The 20,849-nt window shown below is 41.8% G+C and overlaps 1 protein-coding gene across 2 annotated transcripts in view; it reads left to right on the forward strand.

Moving 5' to 3' along the window:
• Positions 1-20,849, forward strand: part of LARS2 (leucyl-tRNA synthetase 2, mitochondrial) — a 319,881-nt gene that overhangs the window by 53,199 nt on the left and 245,833 nt on the right. For both annotated transcript variants that reach the window (XM_077491589.1, XM_077491590.1), the window contains exon 4: positions 7,025-7,116. In XM_077491589.1, coding sequence (XP_077347715.1) covers positions 7,025-7,116 — 92 coding nt within the window. The remainder of the gene's footprint in view (positions 1-7,024; positions 7,117-20,849) is intronic.

Here is a 20,849-nt window from a genome sequence, read left to right on the forward strand (position 1 = left end):
CCATGCCAGACCTAAGGCTCTGGTATAGTCTTGGAGGGGGAACTCATGCGTTTTTTTTGTTTTTTTAATTTGGCATGGAGTTTCCCCTAAAGATTTATACCAGACACAAAGTGCCTGGCATTGTTGGGATAAATGTCGGATCCCCTAATATTGAAATCGGATGGATGTCAGACTTCAAGTAGCAGGGCACAGTCGGATCCACAATCGTACGACTGTAGTGTCATACAAGTGTAAACCCAGCCTCAAACTTCTCTACAACTTTATCCCAGACCTGTCTGGTGTGTTCCTTGGCATTCATGATGCTGTTTGTTCACTAAGGTTCTTTAACAAACCTCTGAGGGCTTCACAGAACAGCTGTATTTATACTGTGATTAAATTACACACGTGTGGCATGTGCTTCCACTAGATTTTAGTTATGGATATCAGAGTAAAGGGGCCTGAATACAAATGCACGCCACACTTTTCAGATATTTTATTTGTAAAGAATTTTGAAAACCATTTATCATTTTCATTCCACTTCACAATTATGTGCCACTTTGTGTTGGTCTGTCACATAAAATCCCAATAAAATACATTTACGTTTTTGGTTGTAACATGGAAAATGTGGAAAATTTCAAAGGGTATGAATACCTTTTTCAAGGCATTGTATATTAAATTTTTTTGTTTTAGACCTACTTTTTAAAAATGTAAGGTCTAATGGTTTGACTTGAGTCCAGAGATTGCACTGCCATAGCCTGTGAGAGATAAAAAAAAAAACTGGCAACCCATTTGCATCAACCAAAAGTTGGTGGGCAGACTCCTGAATTAATTAAAAATAAGAATGCATGTGCCATAACTTGGGGTATAGGATCTGCCAATATCTGTTCATACCCTCATAGTGTATGTTCTTTCAAATTGTTTTCATACTTTGCTCAGGATGGAAGCTCATACATTTTTTTTTACATAAAAACTGTTGAACTTGTCAATAAGTTTTTCATATGTTGTCCAATTTTATACAAAATTTCAGTCATATTTGATGGGGATTAAAGAGCTCAGAGACTGTACTGTGACCTTTAAGCTGATTTGGTGAAGAGGGATTTAACAAAACAGAAATAGCTTAATTTTGTTATTTTTTTCGAAGAGCCAGCAAAAAATTAAGAAATTGCTTCATTACATAATCTTTGCTGGCATGGTCAGCAAGGTGAAGGATTTACAGTTCGTTTGTTATAGCATAAAACTAATAGGCCAGGAATTAATAGTCCTCAAATGGTTTCTGGTAATGCTTTCAAACAGTCTTGAACATTTGGGATTATAAAATAAGAAATAAAAGCTGAAATAGCTATAGCGTTCAAATACAATGAGATAAAACGATGTCAGCTCTTGCAGATAAATTTAGCCTGAAGCATTGTAAACTTTCTGATTGTGGCAGTTTTGTTATCTTTGTTAGAGCTATCAAGCTGGCTGCTGCAATAGATTTATTTTATATTTGTATCTCTGGAAATCATCCTCAGCATGGAATCTGTTTTGCAGGGGGTTTCACATTGAATGTAAGTTAAGTTTTGCTTATACAAGATTTGTATACAAGGTTTATAGTGTGTGTGTATGTATATATGTATATATATATATATATATATATATATATATATATATAATTAGAGCTGCACGATTCTGGCTAAAATGAGAATCTTTTTTTGCTTAGAAGATGGATCACGATTCTCACGGTGTAACATCATCTTTCACATTAAACAAAATATTTGTGCTAACTTTACTGTTTCTTTTTTTTTTTTTAATTCATTGAAGTGTATTTTTCCCCAAAAAATGTGTTTGAAAGACCACTGTGCAAATACAGTGTGACATACAATATTGCAACAATCTGCATTTTATTCCCTAGGGCCTCTGCTAAAACAATATATATAATGTTTGGGGGTTCCAAGTAAATTTCTAGCAAAAAAAATCAGATTTTAACTGTAAGAAACATGTGTCATAAAAAGGTTTAGACTTTGAGTGGTTAAACTTCCTGCATATTCACACAGAAGTTTTATCCCTTTGATGTAAGAGGAAGAGTTACAATGTTGTTAAAAACTTGCCAGAGTGAGCAGAGAACTCTCTATACTTGTTACATGAAAGAATCGGGAAACACTGCAATACAGATTGTCAGAGGGGGTGAATCGAGATTGCGATCTTTTAACGATTAGTTGTGCAGCTCTAATATATATATATATATATATATATATATATTCAGTTCCTGCTGTTCAGTCTCTATATACACTCACCGGCCACTTGATTGGGTACACCTCTTTAATTGCTTGGTAACAGAAATTGCTAAGCAGCCAATCACATGGCAGCAACTCAATGCATTTAGGCATCTAGACATGGCGAAGACAACTTGCTGAAGTTCAATTGAGCATCAGAATGTAAATTGAGCATCAGAATGGTATTTAAATGACTCTAAATGTGGCATGGTTGTTGGTGCCAGACGGGATGGTCTGAGAATTTCAAAAACTGCTGATCTCCTGGGATTTTCACACACAATCATCTCTAGGGTTTACAGAGAATGGTCAAAAAAGAGAAAATATCCAGTGAGCAGCAGTTGTGTGGACAAAAATGCCTTGTTGATGTCAGAGGAGAATGGGCAGACTGGTTCGAGATGATAGAAAGGCAACAGTAATTCAAATAACCTCACATTACAACCAAGGTATGCAGAACACCATCTGTAAACCTTGAAGCAGATGGGCTACATCATCAGAAGACCACACCGGGTGACACTCCTTTCAGCTAAGAACAGGAGACCGAGGCTACAATTTGCACAGGCTAACCAAATTGGACAATAGAAGATTGGAAACACGTTGCCTGGTCTGAGTCTCGATTTCAGTTGCGACATTCAGATGGAAGGGTCAGAATTTGGCATAAACAACATGAAAGCAGGGATCCATCTTGCCCTGTATCAACAGTTCAGGCTGGTGGTGTAATAGTGTAGGGGATATTTTCTTGGCACACTTTTGGCCCCTTTGTACCAATTGAGCATTGTTTAAACACCATGGCCTACCTGAGTATTGTTTCTGACCGTGTCCATCCTTTTATGACCACAATGTACCCATCTTCTGATGGCGACTTCCAGCAGGATAATACACCATGTCACAAAGCTCAAATCCATCTCAAACTGATTTCTTGAACATGACAATGGGTTCACTGTACTCCAGTGGCCCCCACAGTCACCAGATCTCAATCAAATAGAGCACCTTTGGGATGTGTTGAAATGGGAGATTTGCATCAGGGATGTGCAGCCAACAAATATGCTGATTTATTGATCATGACAAAACATCTGTGTTTGTGTTTGGCACTATGGTTGTCAGAAGGGGAGGTGCAAACACCCCAAAAAGAACCCAAAGGTGTTACCCTCGGGCTCTGAGTGGGGGGGAGTTTGTCGGTCAGAGTGAGCCATCGGGTTCGGCAAGTGTTGCCACTGTTTCCAACACTTCAGCCCCTGTCTTTATTACTGAGTATGTTTTCTCCTAAGCTATGATGGGATTGGAAGAAAGGTTAACAGCTTTAATGGCATCTTCCCAGAATGGGAGAAAGTGTGTTAGGCCCCCCTCTACCACCCAGGACCCTCAAGCAGAGTAACAGTGGGAGGGAGAGGATGAATCTCCCTCAGGGGATCGTGAAGAGACTGATGACTCCTCTTCCGAGAGGTCAACTGTGGATGAACCTGCTTCAGCTTCACAATCTGAGAAATTGCTGGTGCAATCTCTTACTGAAATGGTCTGCTCCACATTTCTTATAAAGAAATCTTCTTTAAACCTATTAAGAAGACTAGAATACTTGGGTCTGATCATAGATACAGTCCAGAAAAGGGTGTTTTTACCCCAGTCAAAAATCAGTTCCATAAAAGAGCTGGCTCAGGTGGTCAGGGCGAAGAAGGATCCTTCTATTCACCTTTGCATGAGGTTGTTGGGAAAGATGGTGGCTTCATTCGAAGATGTTCCCTATGCTCAGTTTCATTCGAGACTGCTGCAAAACAGTATCCTATCTGCTTGGAACAAGAAAGTCCAAGCGCTAGATTTTCCAATGTGTCTGTCACCAAAAGTGCGCCAGAGCCTCAGTTGGTGGAGGATAGCCAAGAATCTGCAGAAAGGGAAATCCTTCATGCCAGTTACCTGGAAGCCTTTCAGGTTGGGGAGCAGTCATGGAAGAAACGACTATCCAGGGAAAATGGTCCAGGGCCGAAAGGACCTTGCCCATCAACATTCTAGAGATTCGGGCAGCAGTGATTGCTGTATAAATGACAATGGTCCCAAAAATGTTTTTAAAATGTCCGATGTGTCCGCCATAATGTCACAGTCACAATAAAAATTGCTGATCGCCGCCATTACTAGTAAAAAAAAATATATTAATAAAAATGCCATAAAACTATCCCCTATTTTGTAAACACAATAATTTTTGCGCAAACCAATCAATAATCACTTATTGCGATTTTTTTTTTTTTTTACCAAAAATATGTAGGAGCATACGTATCGGCCTAAACTGAGGGAAAAAAATGTTCTTTTATATATTTTTGGGGGATATTTATTATAGCAAAAAGTAAAAAATGCGTTTTTTTCAAAATTGTCACTCTATTTTTGTTTATAGCGCAAAAAATAAAAACCGCAGGGGTGATCAAATACCACCAAAAGAAAGCTCTATTTGTGGGAAAAAAAGGACGTCAATTTTGTTTGGGAGCCACGTCACACGACCGCGCAATTGTCAGTTAAATTGACGCAGTGCCAAATCGCAAAAAGTGGTCTGGTCTTAAGCCAGCAAAATGGTCCGGTCTGAAAGTGGTTAATATAGGTTTACCTGTAGCATAAAGTTTAAAAATAGGGTTTACAACCACTTTAAGCTCTTTGCACTACATAATATGAGTCTATAGTAAATTAAATAAATGCTTTAATAGAGAATTGCATCTTTCATTAAATATTTAAGACTGTAAAGATATTAGGGTTGTTTTTTTGTCTTATCAAATGGAGGCAAATATTGATCTGGAAAAGCAGCATAGACTGTCCATGGTCTCTAATTTAGTTTAGTTTCGAATATTGGTTGTTTTGTATGTGCACAGAAGCCCAAGCTGGCGTCTGTGTTTGTGTAAAAGTCATGACATCACCTGCCCTTTTCAAACGGGTGACAAAACAGGTGCTAGAAGCCAGCAAGACCTGTCTTAGGCAAGAAAGATCCTTACAGCCTAGTAATGTTTTGTTAAAGCAAAATACTGTTCTTTATGTATGAAATGGAAGAGTTCACACTTTTTAAAAAATTATTCTTTAGAGCTTATTGCCATGACAACAGCAAAGGCAGTAGACTTTGTAAATGTACTAATTTATTCAGTTGAAATTATGTTTGTGAAGATCTGTTTCATGGAAATCATAATGGGTATAGGAAAAAACTAAGCCTCTTGCTGGCACCAGATTCTGATTCTTGTGTTTTGCTGTGGTCCAGCTGTCAGTTGGTGGATATGTTTGTTACATGTGTTAGCCATTGTTTACTTTGGAAAAGTATTTAAAATTCTCTTTATTTATTTATTTTTTTTGATCCACCTTCCCTTATTTCTCTAGAAGTGCTGTAATCTTCTTCTTTGCCTCGTGAAGTCATCGTAGGGACTGCAGAGGTTTCCACTTTGCTTGCTGTAACTTAAAAAAGGGATCCAGTAAATGTCATTTTCTTTAGATGTAGGTAGATGAAGGGTGCCCTCTTAGATCCCTTCTCCTTGCTTGGCAGAGGCAAAGGGTTATCAGCTGTGACAATGTCAATACCTTTCTCCTCAATGTATGCTAGGTGCACAGAGTAAAGCCTTGCACACAATGAGAGTATTGGGCAAATGATGCGTTGTCTAGCTCTTCTGATTTTTTTTTTTTTTTTAGACAAATACTGTACTGATTACACAAAAATCCTACATTCTGGTATCATTGGAGGAAGGTTTTCGTGTTTGTCCCTTCAGATAATTTCAGATGAACTGTTATGATCAGCCCTCCAAAGCTGTGTACTAATGTTCAGATTATCGTACAATTGCTTCAAAAGCAGTATTTTTGGTAGAGACTTCTGTGTGTACTAGGCTTAAAGGATAAGTTTACCTTTTGGATCATGTTACACCCATATTTAGTGTGGAAAATGTAACATGTTCCAGCAGGTGCAGCCATTCACCCTTCCTCCCCAGTGACAGCGGGCAGGCATCTTCTCCAGGTGCCCGCGTCACTCAATCACAGTGCTGTGTTATCATTCATTCTTCCAGTCAGTGAGTATATGCTTGCTTATACAAGGTACAAGCTAACAGCTACACTGACAGGTCTGCTGGAGACCATCAATCTCATCAGCGATCTACTACTGATCGCTGGTGCAATGCCTTACATGCTCCCAAACCAAAAACTAAAAAAACTATTAAATGCACAATTTGTTTCCTGCAAAAAATTGTGCATATTATTTTTTGTTAATAGGTGAACTTATCCTTCAACAAAGCTGCAGTAAGTTCACTGCAGGCAAAATAGCACTGGAAAAGTCGTTGACTGTCAGGATTACTTCCCTCTCTCGTCTGCCCCCGCACATAAAGATCCATAAATTTCAATATGGCTTGTCTACCGCCATCTTCCGGCTATATATATATATATATATATATATATATATTTTTTTTTTTTCTTGATTTCAGTTTTAAATTACCCCATATACCCTTAATAGATACACAAATAGTCCTGAGGAGCAACCTCGGGGCAGCAGTATCTGTTTGTCTTTTGAAATCACATTTTAGAAAGTTTAAAAATGTTCAGTATTATCTGATACCTCAACAGAGTGAATAAAATCAATTGATTACTTGCTGAAATGTTGCTCAACATGGATGAGCATATTTAAAATCCTGTGACAGAGATTGTGATGTTTAGCATGCATCCAGCCACAGGACATAGACAGTCCATTAGAAAGGTTTTTGTAGGGAAGTGTTGTATCTTCTTGATGCAATGTGTCCTCTTTTTGCATGTATACAATATGGTGAGCAAGTGTCTTATACATTTTTTGTATTGTTCAGGTCATTAACCCAATGGGCTGGGATGCCTTCGGACTGCCTGCAGAAAATGCAGCCATTGAACATGGTTTAAGTCCAGACACTTGGACCCAAAGGTAAGACCTGTCTCTCATATTGTTTATCCATAGACGTGAAATGGTCAGACATACATTGGCGACTTTAACCCAGTCTTTATTGCAAACTATACTGTGAGTTTGCATACGCTGGTATTGCTAAAACATTCCTATTTATATGTGTTTCCAGGTAGAAAAAAATCAGTAAACTGAAGAACATATACTGCAATCAATGTAAATGATTATTGTTGCATGATCTATCCTATCAAAATAGGATAGATTGGAAGACTTTTAATTTTATTTCTATTGGTACCTCAAGGACTCATGGTATCATAAGGTTTAGAGTAATACAAAACCCGCACTGTTTAATTTACAATGTATACTGATACATTTCTTTGGTAAAAATAACCCAGATCAGTGTTAATGTGGTTCACTGAATGGAAATTTTGGTGCCGAAACCGAAAAGGCAGGATGCACTTTGACCGAAAACCAAAACCAAAAATTACAGTTTTTAAAAATATTTATATTTTTTAATCGTACATCACGGGACACAGAGCCATAGTAATTACTATGTGGGTTAGTAGTCACCTTCAGGTGATGGACACTGGCACACCCTAAGACCCCTTTCACACCAAGGGCGTTTTGCAGGCGCTATAGCGTTATAAATAGCGCCTGCAATCCGCCCTAAAACAGCTGCACCATTGTCTGTAGTGTGGAAGCGGTGCGCTGGCAGGACGTCAGGAAAAGTCCTGCCAGCAGCTTCTTTGGAGTGGTGAAGGAGTGGTGTGTTTACCGCTCCTCCACCGCTGCTCCCCATTGAAATCAATGGGGTAGCGCTGTAATACCGCCGGCAAAACGCTGCTTTTGCGGCATATTGCCGGCGGTTTTACCCTTTCTCGGCCACTGCTAAAAATAGCGGCGTGTTACCGCCGACGCTATGGGCGGCGTGGTGTGAAAGGGGTCTAAGATGGGAAGTCCACTCCCTATATAACTCCTCCCACTACTGGGAGTATCTCAGTTTTTTTGCCAGTGTCTAAGGTGTTGGTCACGAGTAAAGATGTGCTGTGCTGAGCTCCACTCCTTGCTGGGGCTAGCTATGCAGCTGGATGTCTTTTTAGGCCGAATTGAATGGTACCCGGGCCTCGTGGCGGAAGAAACAAGTTTTAGTCCGTAACGCTTCTCTTTCTTGAGAGATGGACCCCGGGATCCAGATTTTCCTGGCGGGGTGCTATTACGGGTCCAGGAGTGCGCATCCCCTGATAAAAAGGGGACCCAGTTCCTGAAGGTTTTTCAACCACTTGCTTACTGGGCACTTAAACTCCTCTCCTGTCCAGACCAGTTTTCAGCTTTCAGCGCTGATGACAAATGCGTGGTCATACAACACTGTACCTAAATGTTTTTTTTGTTAAAATTTTTTTTGAAAAAGACCAAATTTATTTTTTTTTTTTTAAAAAGCAGCGACAGTTGCTGGACTATTTGCTCAAGCAGTGAATGCGATTTCCTCTGGTAGTACCTCTGCATTTGTGCATCGGGCTATGGTCAGAAGGGGAGGTAGAAACACCCCAAAAAGGGCTCAAAAGGGACTCCTTCAAGCGCTAAACAGCCTAAACTCATCTCTGCAATGGCAGGCCGGTCAGAATGAGCTATCAGGTCTATCAAATATTGCAATTGTTTTCAATACAGCAACCCCTGTCTTTATTACTGGAGAGGGTTTTTTCCTCAAGCCATAATAGGATTGGCTAGCGTCTTTAATCACATCCCAGAACTGGATAAAATGCGACAGGTCCCTTTCCATTACCCAGGACCCTCAAACTGAGCATCTGGGAGTGGGAGAAGATGAATTTCCCTCAGGGGACCATGGAGAGGCTGATGACTCCTCTTCTGAGGGGTCAAAGCTACGGGGATCAGCTTCACAATCTGAAAGATTGATGGTGCGTTTTTGCTGCTCTTCATTGAGTCGGTTGATATGCCCACTTTTTGTTTGAGTTCACTAAAGCCTTCCCAAGCTGCGCATTCCTTTCCTGTCCATTCATTGCTGTAAAGGCTTATGTATTCTGAGTGGGATCACCCAAATAAGCATTTTTTTCTTCCTATAACACTTTATCCCATGGAGGAAAAATTCCCTAAGAAGTGGGAGATACCAGCAATTGTCGCTGCTATATCCTCTGTGAATGAAAGTTTGACTTGACAATGCTCATATGCCTAGGGATCCAACAGATAAGAAGTTGGAATTCCTATTAGACAAAAAGTTAAAAATTCTCTGACTCAACCTGCGCTAGCAGCAACTGGTGTATGTCAATCATTGAGAGACCAATTTAAACAGGTGCTCAAGGTTATTCATGATCAGTAGGCCAGGATTTAGCTGAGTTACCAGCAACATTATGTGCAATGGAGTCTTCATTCCGGAAATAGAAAATTCTGAGCCGGACTACTTGAGTCGCCAGCAGTTGTTCCCGGGAGAATGTTCCCTTCACCCTGATATCTTCCTGGCAATGCGCCAAAGATGGGGGATCCCAGGCGTAGATCTGTTTGCGTCCAGGTTCAACAAGTTCATGTGGAACAGATGCCTTATTATTCCTGGCGAATCAGTTCTCACTGATTTATGCATTTCCTCCTATTCTGCTGCTTCCACGACTGTGTCAGGAACTTACCAGCAATAGACAGGTACAGCTGCGTGCACACAGGCGTCGGCGTGTGTCTTCTGCGCGTTCGCGTACGCGTTCGCGTGCGCGTTCGTTTACGCGTTAGTGAGCACGTTCGCGAGTGGCGTTCGTACGCGCGCTCGTCCACGTGGTCGTGCGTGGCGTGCGTGCGCTCCTTCCCGCCACTGAGCGTTTAAAGGACTCTCAAGTGCGCCGGTGCGGCGCTGTTTCGTCTCAGCTTCCGTGTGTCTGAATATCTGATCCTGAACCCGGTTACCTTGAATACCTGATCCTGAACCTGATTACCTGCTACCGTTATCGACCCGGCTTGCTTGACTTCTCTGCCTTCTCCAATCCCGACCCGGCCTGCCTGACCTCGAAACCTCTTCTGCTTGTGATTCCGTTGCCGACCTCTGCCTGCTTACCGACACCTCTTCTGCCTTCCGTTACCATCAGTCTGCTTACCTTCTGACCTGGACCGTCTGACTCTTCTCCAGCCTGCTGCCAGTTCCAACCTTCGGCCTCTGAAGCTACTGCCTGCATTTCTCAGCTCCAGCAACCCGCAGTCCACTCAGCCTTCAGAGGGATCTCCACTCTTCTACCAGCTCCAGCGGCTCTATCCAGCAGGCCCTCCTACCCACTGTGCTCTCGAGACCGCTGTTCCCATTCCAGCGGCTCCTGAACCAGCGCTGTAAGAGAGGTCTCCTCCTACAAGTCGGGCTCCACATCTGGACTCTAACAGACTGCTTCATAGGATCAAGCAGGAAGGGAAATCAGTGATTCTTGTGGCCCAGAAGATCTTGGTATGCAGAGATCATAAAGATAGCGGTAGGGGACTCATGGACTCTACTACCACGTCCAGACCTTCTCTCGCAAGGTCTGGTATTCCATCCTACCTTACCAGCACTAAATTTAACGGTTTGGCTATTGAGACCCACATTTGGAAGAAGCGTGGGCTGTGAGGTCCAGTGGTATTTACCTTTGTTAATGCAGAGAAGCTGGCTTCCAGAATCATAGATTATAGAGTCTGGAAAGCATATGTCCCTTGGTGTGAATCCAGGGGTTGCCACCCCAGGAAGTATGTCATAGGTAGAATTCTTGACTTCTGTAGATGGGGTTAGAAATGAAGCTGGCCTTGCGTACTATCAAAGGCCAGTTTTCGGTCTTATCGGCATTATTTCAACAACCACTTGCTTCGCATTCTTTGGTTCTTATTCAGGGGGTAACGCGGCTTAATCCTCCGGTTAAGTCACCCCTGAACCCTTGGGACTTGAATTTAGCTATGTCGGCATTGCTAAAACAGCCTTTTTGAGTTGATACAACATATTTCCTTGGTCCTTTTGACAAGGAAACTAATTTTCTGGTAGCCATATCTTCTGCAAGAAGGATATCGGAATTGGCTGCTTTTTCTTGTAAACATCCATATTTGATTATTCACAAGGATAAGGTAGTATTGCATCCTCATCCTAACTTTCTACCGAAGATCGTGTCTAGTTTTTATCTGAACCAGGATATTGTTGCACCTTCATTTTTCCCAGAACCCTCTTCTACGGAAAGGGAATTACTTTATTCCCTTGATGTGGTGAGAGCACTCAAGGTCTACTTGAAGGCTTCTGCTCAGATTCGAAAAACTGATGTTTTGTTGTGTTGCCTGAAGGTCCAAGAAAAGGGACAGGCAGCATCGAAATCTACTATTTCTAAAAATGGATTCAGTAAGTAATTGTTCAGACTTATGGTTTAAAGAGGAAGATTCCACCCTCTCAAATCAAAAGTGCACTCCACTAGGACTTTTAATGCTTCGTGGGAGTGCATCACCAAGCTTCCATGGTTTAAATCTGCAAGGCCTCAACTTGGTCTTCAGTTTATACATTTACCAGATTTTATCAGTTGAATGTAAAAATGTATGAGGATATTGCCTTTGGGTGTAGTGTGCTGCAGGCAGCAGTATAAGTCTGCTAGTCTCATGTTGCCCCAATTCTGTTGTGTCTCCCTCCCATTGCTCTGGGACATCCCACATAGTAATTACTATGGTTCTGTGCCACTTGATGTACGATTAAAAAAATACGATTTTTATAACAGCTTACCTGTAAAATCCCTTTCTTTGAAGTACATCACGGGACACAGAGGTCCCTCCCCTCTTTCTGATATACACGTGTATTGCTTTACTACAAAAACTGAGATACTCCCAGTAGTGGGAGGGGTTGTATAGGGAGTGGACTTCCTATCTTAGGGTGTGCCAGTGTTCATCACCTGAAGGTGGCCTATAACCCACATAGTAATTACTATGGCTCGGTGTCCCTTGATGTACTTCAAAGAAAAGGATTTTACAGATAAGCTGTTATAAAAATCCTATTTTTTATATATAATTGTATGATATTCGACTTATTAATTTTATCAATTTAAATTAAAATGAATTTATTGTTGGTCATTATTGGCACCTTTAGTGCAAGAAAGGTCAAGAAAAATGCAGTCTGCAGTCTCTAACCATCTCTTGTATCATGTAATCAGGCTCTAACCATCTCTTGTATCATGTACTCAGTCTCTGACCATTTGTTGTATCATGTCTGCAATCTCTTACTTAACCACTTGCCGCCCGCCCTATTACAAATAGACGGCAGCAAAGTGGTTTCATAATCCTAACCGGACGTCATATGACGTGATCAGGATTATGAGCCGCTGCGCGCCCCCGAGGGCGCGCATCGCGGCGATCGTTGTTGCGGGGTGTCACCACAGTGTAAATGGGAAGAGCCGGTGATCGGCTTTTCCTCACTCGCGTCTGTCAGACGCGAGTAGAGGAGAGCCGATCGGCTGCTCCTCTGACAGGGGGGGTCTGTGCTGATCGATTATCAGCACAGCCCCCCCGAGGATGCCCACACTGGACCACCAGGGACGCCACCAGACCACCAGGGATGCCCAGCAGAGGTAATCCTCCAGGGATGCCAGTCAGGCACAATGGATGCCAATCAGTGCCCATAATGGATGGCAATCAGTGCCCACAATGGGCATCACTGATTGGCATGCATTATTGTTTGGCACTGATTGGCATCCATTAGTACAGTATAACACCTGTGTTGCTAATGAGTGCCCACCTGTGCCGCTAATGAGTGCCCACCTGTGCCGCCTATCAGTGCCCACCTGTGCCGCCTATCAGTGCCCACCCATGCCCATCTGTGCCGCCTACCCATGCCCATCTGTGCCGCCTACCCATGCCCATCTGTGCCGCCTACCCATGCCCATCTGTGCCGCCCATCCATGCCAATCCGTGCCAGCTATCAGTGCCAATTTGTGCCACCTATCAGTGTCCATCCGTGTCGCCCATCCGTGTCGCCTATCAGTGTCGCCTATCAGTGCCGCCTATCAGTGTCCATCAATGCCACCTCATCAGTGCCACTTTATTGGTGCCCATCAGTGCCGCCTTATCAGTGCCCATCAGTGTAGCCCCATCAGTGCCCATCCGTGAAGGAGAAAATGTACTTATTTACAAAGTTTTGAAACTGAAACAAAAAAAAACATTTTTTTTTCAAAATTTTCGGTATTTTTTTATTTGTAGCACAAAAAATAAAAACCGCAGAGGTGATCAAATACCACCAAAAGAAAGCTCTATTTGTGGGAAAAAAATGATAAAAATTTCATTTGGGTACAGTGTAGCATGACCGCGCAATTGTCATTCAAAGTGCGACAGCGCTGAAAGCTCAAAATTGGTCTGGGCAGGAAGGTGTTTAAGTGCCCTGTATTGAAGTGGTTAAACTTAAACACACTGCTAATAGTAGCAACATTTCCATTTGGTGCACCTCTAGCAGACATGATACAGGAGATGGTCAGAGACTGCAGACATGATACAGGAGATCAATGTAGCCTTGCCAGTGTCCATCGAATGCAGCCTCGCCAGTGCCTGTCAGATGCAGCCTCGCCAGTGCCTGTCAGATGCAGCCTCGCCAGTGCCTGTCAGATGCAGCCTCGCCAGTGCCTGTCGGATGCAGCCTCGCCAGTGCCTGTCGGATGCAGCCTAGCCAGTGCCTGTCGGATGCAGCCTAGCCAGTGCCTGTCGGATGCAGCCTAGCCAGTGCCTGTCGGATGCAGCCTAGCCAGTGCCTGTCGGATGCAGCCTAGCCAGTGCCTGTCGGATGCAGCCTAGCCAGTGCCTGTCGGATGCAGCCTCGCCAGTGCCTGTCGGATGCAGCCTCGCCAGTGCCTGTCGGATGCAGCCTCGCCATTGCCTGTCAGAAGCAACCTCACCAGTGCCTGTCAGATGCAGCCTACCAGTCAGATGCAGCCTATTTTTGTAGCAGAGGCCGTAGAGAATATAATGGTGGCTTTTGCAAATTTTTATGTCACACAGTATTTGCGCATCAGTTTTTTACCAAAAAATATGTAGCAGAATATATATTGGCCTAAACTGATGATAAATTCATTTTATTTTTTTAGATTTTTTTTTTTTTTTAGATTATAGCAGAAAGTAAAAAATATTGTGTTGTTTTTTTTTTCAAAATTGTCTGTCTTTTTTTGTTTATACCGAAAAAAATAAAAACCGCTCAGGTGATCAAATACCACCAAAAGAAATCGCTATTTGTTGGAAAAAAGGACATAAATTTTGTTTGGGTACAACGTCGCACGGCCATGCAATTGTTAGTTAAAGTGACGCAGTGCCATATAACAAAAAATGGCCTGGTCATTAAGGGGGTAAATCCTTCCGGGGATGAATTGGTTTATGTGTTTCAGTGCACACAAAGACAATATAATACCCAATTTTTTGGTAAAATATAAAATATGGTGCTGTGTCAAGTAAATAAATACCAAACATGTCACGCTTTAAAATTATGCACACTTGTGAAATGGTGCCAAACTTTGGTATTTTTAAAATCTTCATAGGCGACGCTTTATAAGCCTTTAGTGGTTACCAGTTTTGAGTTACATGGGAAGTCTGGAACGAGAATTATTGCTCTCAGTCTGACGTTTGCAGCAATTCCTTGTGTGGTGCGATCGCCATTTATGTATGCGTACAGGACCAGCGTTTGCATGCAAGCACGGGGGGGACAGGGGCGCTTTCATTTTTCTATTTATTGGTGGGGCACTGGTACACTGACAGATGTTTTTGGGCAGTTGTACACCGATGGATGCGTTTGTGCACTTTTATAATGTGACATGTGATCTCGATTCAACCCCTCTGATTATCTCTATTGCACAGTTTTCCAATTCTTTCATATAAGTGGAGAGACCCATCTGCTCACTCAGCTGTCAAAAGAAAACATCCGCAGTCTGCCAAGTTTTTAAAATGAAACATTGTAACTAACTCTTCCTTCTTAGATCAAAGGGAAACTTCTGTGTGTAAAGTAAAAAATCCAGGCAGTCTACCAAGTTTTTAAACAACTTTAAATGCAGGAAGTTTAACCACTTAAAGTGGATGTAAACCCAATCTCATCCTTTCTAAACTACTGACATAGGGGTTATCTGTAAGGATATACATGCCTCCTGCATGTATCCCTACCTGTCAAATGTCTCCCCTCTGTTATGAGAAACGAAAAACTGCAGATTCTGTGGGTGGGTCTGAGGTCTGGAGCTCGGTGGGTGGAGTCGTGCTGTCAGTAGACTCCCTGCCCACCTCTACACTCCCCTTGTCAATATGCATTTTTTTTCCTGTGTATTTCTTACACTGAACTTCTGCTATGATCTCTAACATCCAGTGAAAATACAGGAAAGTAACCACGACTTCAGCATGCCCAATTATGCTGAGGTGGGGAACATCCAATCCTTGCAGAGCAGCAGAAGAACGGAGAGGGATGGATTTAAAAAAGAATGCATGTCTCTTAGGCTAGTGCATGAGATATGTAAATCACCTGACACTCACAGCAAGGGGGAGGATTTGACAAAGTTTTTCTCTGTTTGTCAAGATTTATCTCACTGAACAATAAAAGAGGATTGCCCAGAGCTGGATTAACTTTGTGGCAAAACAGGGCTCAAATGATAGGAAATCGTATACTCTACATTATGACAGCAAAAAAAAAAAAAAAAAATTAGGGTTTACATCCACTTTAAAGTCTAAATCTTTTTCTGACACTTGTTTCTTAACCACTTTCAGACCGGACCATTTTGCTGGCTTAAGACCAGACCATTTTTTGCGATTCGGCACTGCGTCGCTTTAATTGACAATTTGGCAGTCGTGCGACGTGGCTCCCAAATAAAATTGATGTCCTTTTTTTCCCACAAATAGAGCTTTCTTTTGGTGGTATTTGATCATCCCTGTGGTTTTTATTTTTTGCGCTATAAACAAAAAAAGAGCGACAGTTTTGAAAAAAACGCATTATTTTTTACTTTTTGTTATAATTAATATCCCCCAAAAAATATATAAAAATAATTTTTTTCCCTCAGTTTAGGCCGATACATATTCTTCTACATATTTTTGGTAAAAAAACTCGCAATAAGTGATTATTGCTTGGTTTGCGCAAAAGTTCTAGCGTTTACAAAATAGGGGATAGTTTTATGGCATTTTTATTAATAATTATTTTTTTTACTAGTAATGGCGGCGATCAGTGATTTTTTTATGGTGACTGCGACATTATGGCGGACATATCAGAAATCACTGCTATACAAATGCAGTGATTCCTGTGTAAATGACACCGGCAGTGAAGGGGTTAACCAGGGGTGGCAGTGTAGGGGTTAAGGGTTCCTAGGGGAGTGTTACTAACTGTGAGGGGCTGGGCTTTGTTTTAGTGAACACTGATCTCTGCTCCAATCACATAGAGCAGAGATCAGCATCACTTGTTGCTAGGCAGAACGGGGAGATGCTGTTTACAATGGCATTTCCTCGTTCAGCCACCCTGTGAGACGATCGTGGGTATGCCCACGGCGATCGAGTCCACGGGACCCGCGATCGGACTCAGGGGGTCCCGACTGGCACGTGAGCGTGCCACTGGCGGCACGCACGCAATGGCAGGGTGGCATTTAAAACTGGATGTACCTGTACGCCAATATGCCTGCCCATGCCATTCTGCCGATGTACATCAGCGTGTGCCGGTCAGGAAGTGGTTAAGTTAAAATCAATATTTTTTGCTAGAAAATTACTTGGAACCCCCAAACATTATATATATATATTTTAGCAACGACGTCTCATTGTATTTGCCCAGCGGTCTTTCAAGCACATTTTTTGGGGAAAAAATACAGTTCAATGAATAAAAAAAAAAACAGTAAAGTTAGCCAAAATTTTTTTTGTTTTAATGTGAAAGATGATGTTACCCAATGAGAATCGTGAGAGAATCGTGATCTATCTTCTAAGCAAAAAAATTGTGATTCTCATTTTAGCCATAATCATGCAGCTCTATAGGACACTATTGCAGATGTTTATGTGGCACTGGTACACTGTGACAGATGTTGATGTGACTCTGTACCAGTGCCACATGAACATCTGTCACAGTGTACCAATGCGACATATGTTTTGTACACAGGTACAAATGTTGATGGGACACTTGAACGGGGACAGATGGTGCTTGGTGTATTGTGTGGGGATGGCTGCAGACCTGCAGTCTGTGTGATCTCCATTTAACTGAACACTAAAATAGATTAATGTTATGTTATTTTTCAGAAAAGTCTGATGCTTTACCACTACTAAGTTGTTACCAGTCTATGTGATATAAGATGAGATAATATTGTTAATATCTCCATTATGTACATGTTTACTGAGCTCTCACCAAGCTTAGCGGGAAGAGCCAACAGAGATATGTGTACTGTTTACACTGTGTGATAGCTGTGATTGGACACAGCTATTACATCATTGGGAGGGCCAATCTCGGCACCCATGTCCCAAAGGACACAGCCACCACAGGATAGGGCCCCTGAGTGGCCAATATTCTGACAGGATGTACCAGTACGTCCGGTCATAACGAGGAAGCTCCCACCCGGTCTTATATGTGCAGTGGTTGGGTGAGAAGTGGTTATAGAGGAGGTAAACCCCACTTTCCTTTGCAACCAAGGATACTGCCATCTGAGACTCTGTTTGACCTGCAGTTACCGTTATGCTGCACCTGTGATCAATGATATTTATAACTACAATTAGAACGTTTGCCAAAACAAGCAGGCAGCACTTGTACCTTTTTAGTATTGTGTCAGCAATCTGATTTTTCAGTTGTAAGTTGCCTCCCACAATAGAAAGAGCAAAAGAGAGCACCAAGTATCATTTAGCTCTCATATGTAAAGAATTGAGGACAGCTAATTGGGTAAGATGTGGAACTAGGAATGAATTTTTATTCTAACCCAAAGCTCTACAGGGCCTCTGCTCTCCATCACCACTGAGCTGAGGAAGAAGCTATAATTGTCATACAACTTGACACTCAGCCTGACCCTTCCACTCTAACTGGGAGAACAAAAAAATAAAAACAATCATCTCTGGGAAATAAGGCCATACTACTTAACAATTCAATAAATTAATAATATTCAGATTAATACAGCTGTTCATTTGTGGGGCATCTATTTAGGTAGAAAAAATGGACAATTTGTTAAGTAGAAGGCTAGTGTCCAGCTTTGACCTTCTCCATAATCAGTGCCGGCCAGCCTATGGTCAAATGACGGTCAGGTGGGACCACTCTAGATACGGGGGGATTGTCATACGACTTCCTCCCCAGAATGCGCCACTCTGAGGCACAATCTTGTCACCCGCTGTGTCCACCAGAAACAGTGGATGACAGATCAGTTTACTGCCCGCTGCTGTGACCCTGTGATCACTTTGACCAGTCACAGCAGATAACATGACAATTGTACACAACGTATGGCTTCCATTCATTGTGTACTATTGTGTTGGTTAATCACAGCCCATCTGTAATTATGTGATTCTTTGTGGCTAGTCACAGCTAATGACAATAGTAAACACTGAATGAATCAATTTCATTCAATAAAAATGGTTGTTTAAAACCATGATTTTCACTGTTATAAGCAATCATAGTGTGCAAAAAAAAAAAAAACAATTCTGATCACCTTCCCAGAGTAAATACAGTGTTACTATGAATAACGTGTTTTTTTCCCTCCCAAAACTTTCGGCCTTTTTTCATTTATTTAGAAAAAAAACAGCGATGATTAAATATCACCAAAATAAAGCTCTATTTGTATGGAAAAAATGATAAAAATCTCATATGGGTACAGTGTTGCATGACTGCGCAATTGTCATTCAAAATGTTGCAGTGCTGAAAACTGAAAATTATTCTGGGCAGGAAGGGGGCGGAAGTACCCAGTACTGAGAGAAATAGGTGGGTTGCCATTGTTAAACTGTTACTAAACCCATAACAGTCAAATCAGTCTGCATATGTAGTAAAGCATGCTTGTTATACTCACTGTGGAACCTAAAGGGTTAATCCTCTGCATTATGTATAAAGGCTGTGTGATCCTGTCTCTCTGATCCTCTCCTTCTTTAACTGACTCCAACCCATCTACTGATAGAACAGAGCTTTAGGAATCAGGCTGTACATGCTCAGTTTGGTGTGTTTCGCTGGAGAGTTTTTTTTTCTTTTGAGAGTGCATGTGTTCAGCATGGGGCCAATCAGCACTGTCAAGGCAGAGGACGAGGGGAAAGTGAAAACTCCTACAAGCTTTATTCAGACACTGATACAAACCACAAGACTGCTTTAACTGCTGATGAGAAATGGTATTTAGCAGTTTATATTTAGTAAAACTATTGCATTTCCATGTTCTATGTACTGTGGGAGACCATATATAGTGAATTCAGGGTCCTGAGTTTAGTAACACTTTAAGCTCTCTTTTTGAGAACATCCATTCCCTGGCTACCATTTTGACACCGACCTGTAGCATATATAGAGAAGAGGTATATTGCAATTTCTCTATAATTCATTTATAGTGTGCAGCTTCTGTACTTCCTTCATGACAGGTATGCTTTAACACACAGACCCTCACGATTTGCTGCTTGGAGACCTCTATGGTTTTTCATTAGGTGAGCAGGAAATTGGCACAGCTTCAGCCTCAGAAACCCACAAGATTTCCATTAAGATGGAGCCTATCAGTGGAAAACTGTGGCAGCTTAGTAGATTGCAGTAGATAAGCAGGTGAAACTTAAAGTGATTGTAAATGATCACCTTGTAAAACAACCCATTCAGTTTAAAATAGAAATAAAAGGGGAAAAATGTTTGTGTAGATATAAAAAAAATATATAAATACCCTTTTCCCTTTTTTTAGAAGTGATCCTGTTTCCTCTGTTCTCAGCTGCATGAGAGATGGGGGGAGGAGAAGCAGCACACTGAGCTTCCCAGTGAGAGGCTATGCAGGACAAGTCTGATCAGTGGAGGAGAGCATACTGAGTTCCCAGCATAACTAGAGAACTGACCACAATGTGCTCACCTGCTTAGTGTGTTCAGTTTTTAATAGGAAAGCAGAGGGACTGGCAGGAACACTAGAGATTTCACTCAAAGGAAGCTGTACAAAGAGAACAGGGTACTTTCTCATACAAGTACATGGTACAGCAGGCATATATCAGCAATATGAAGTTTGTGGTAACAAATGCTTTAAAGTGTTGCTAAACTCACAACAGTAAAATCAGTCTGTATATGCAGTAAATCATGCTTGTTATACTCCCTGTGGAACCTAAGGGGTTAATCCTGTGCACCGTGTAAACAGGCTGTTTGATCATGTCTTCTCTGTTCCTCCCCTTCTTCCACAGTCCACAATCTATCTCCTGATAAGACAGAGGCTAGGGGAGAAGAGAAGCTGCACATGCTCAGTTTGTTGTATATTGCTAGACAGGTTTTTTTTTTTTTGGAGTACATATAATCAGCACAGGGCCAATCGGCCTTGTCCAGACAGAGGGTCGGGTTTCCTGCAGTCTCATAGGACAATCAGGGGAGAATGAAGGCTCCTCCTACAAGCTTTAAGCAGACACTGACAAAAGTCACAAGACTGCTCTAACTGCTGATGAGAAAAGGTATTTAGAAGTTTATATATACTAAAACACTTGCATTTCCATGTTCTGTGTACTGTGGAAGACCAGATATAGTGAATGTAGGGTCCTGGGTTTAGGAACACATTAATTCTGTGTCAGTCCACATATTTAATGTAATCAACCAGTCTTAAAGCAGGATTCCGCTGCCGATTTTTTTTTTTTTTTTTTACCTGTGTCACTGGTGGGCGATTCCTAAGGTGTCT

Source organism: Lithobates pipiens, unplaced genomic scaffold (genome assembly GCF_037356315.1).
Source record: "Lithobates pipiens isolate NorthernLeopardFrog02 unplaced genomic scaffold, aLitPip1_a1.2 Scaffold_19, whole genome shotgun sequence".
Classification (NCBI taxonomy): Eukaryota; Metazoa; Chordata; class Amphibia; order Anura; family Ranidae; genus Lithobates; species Lithobates pipiens.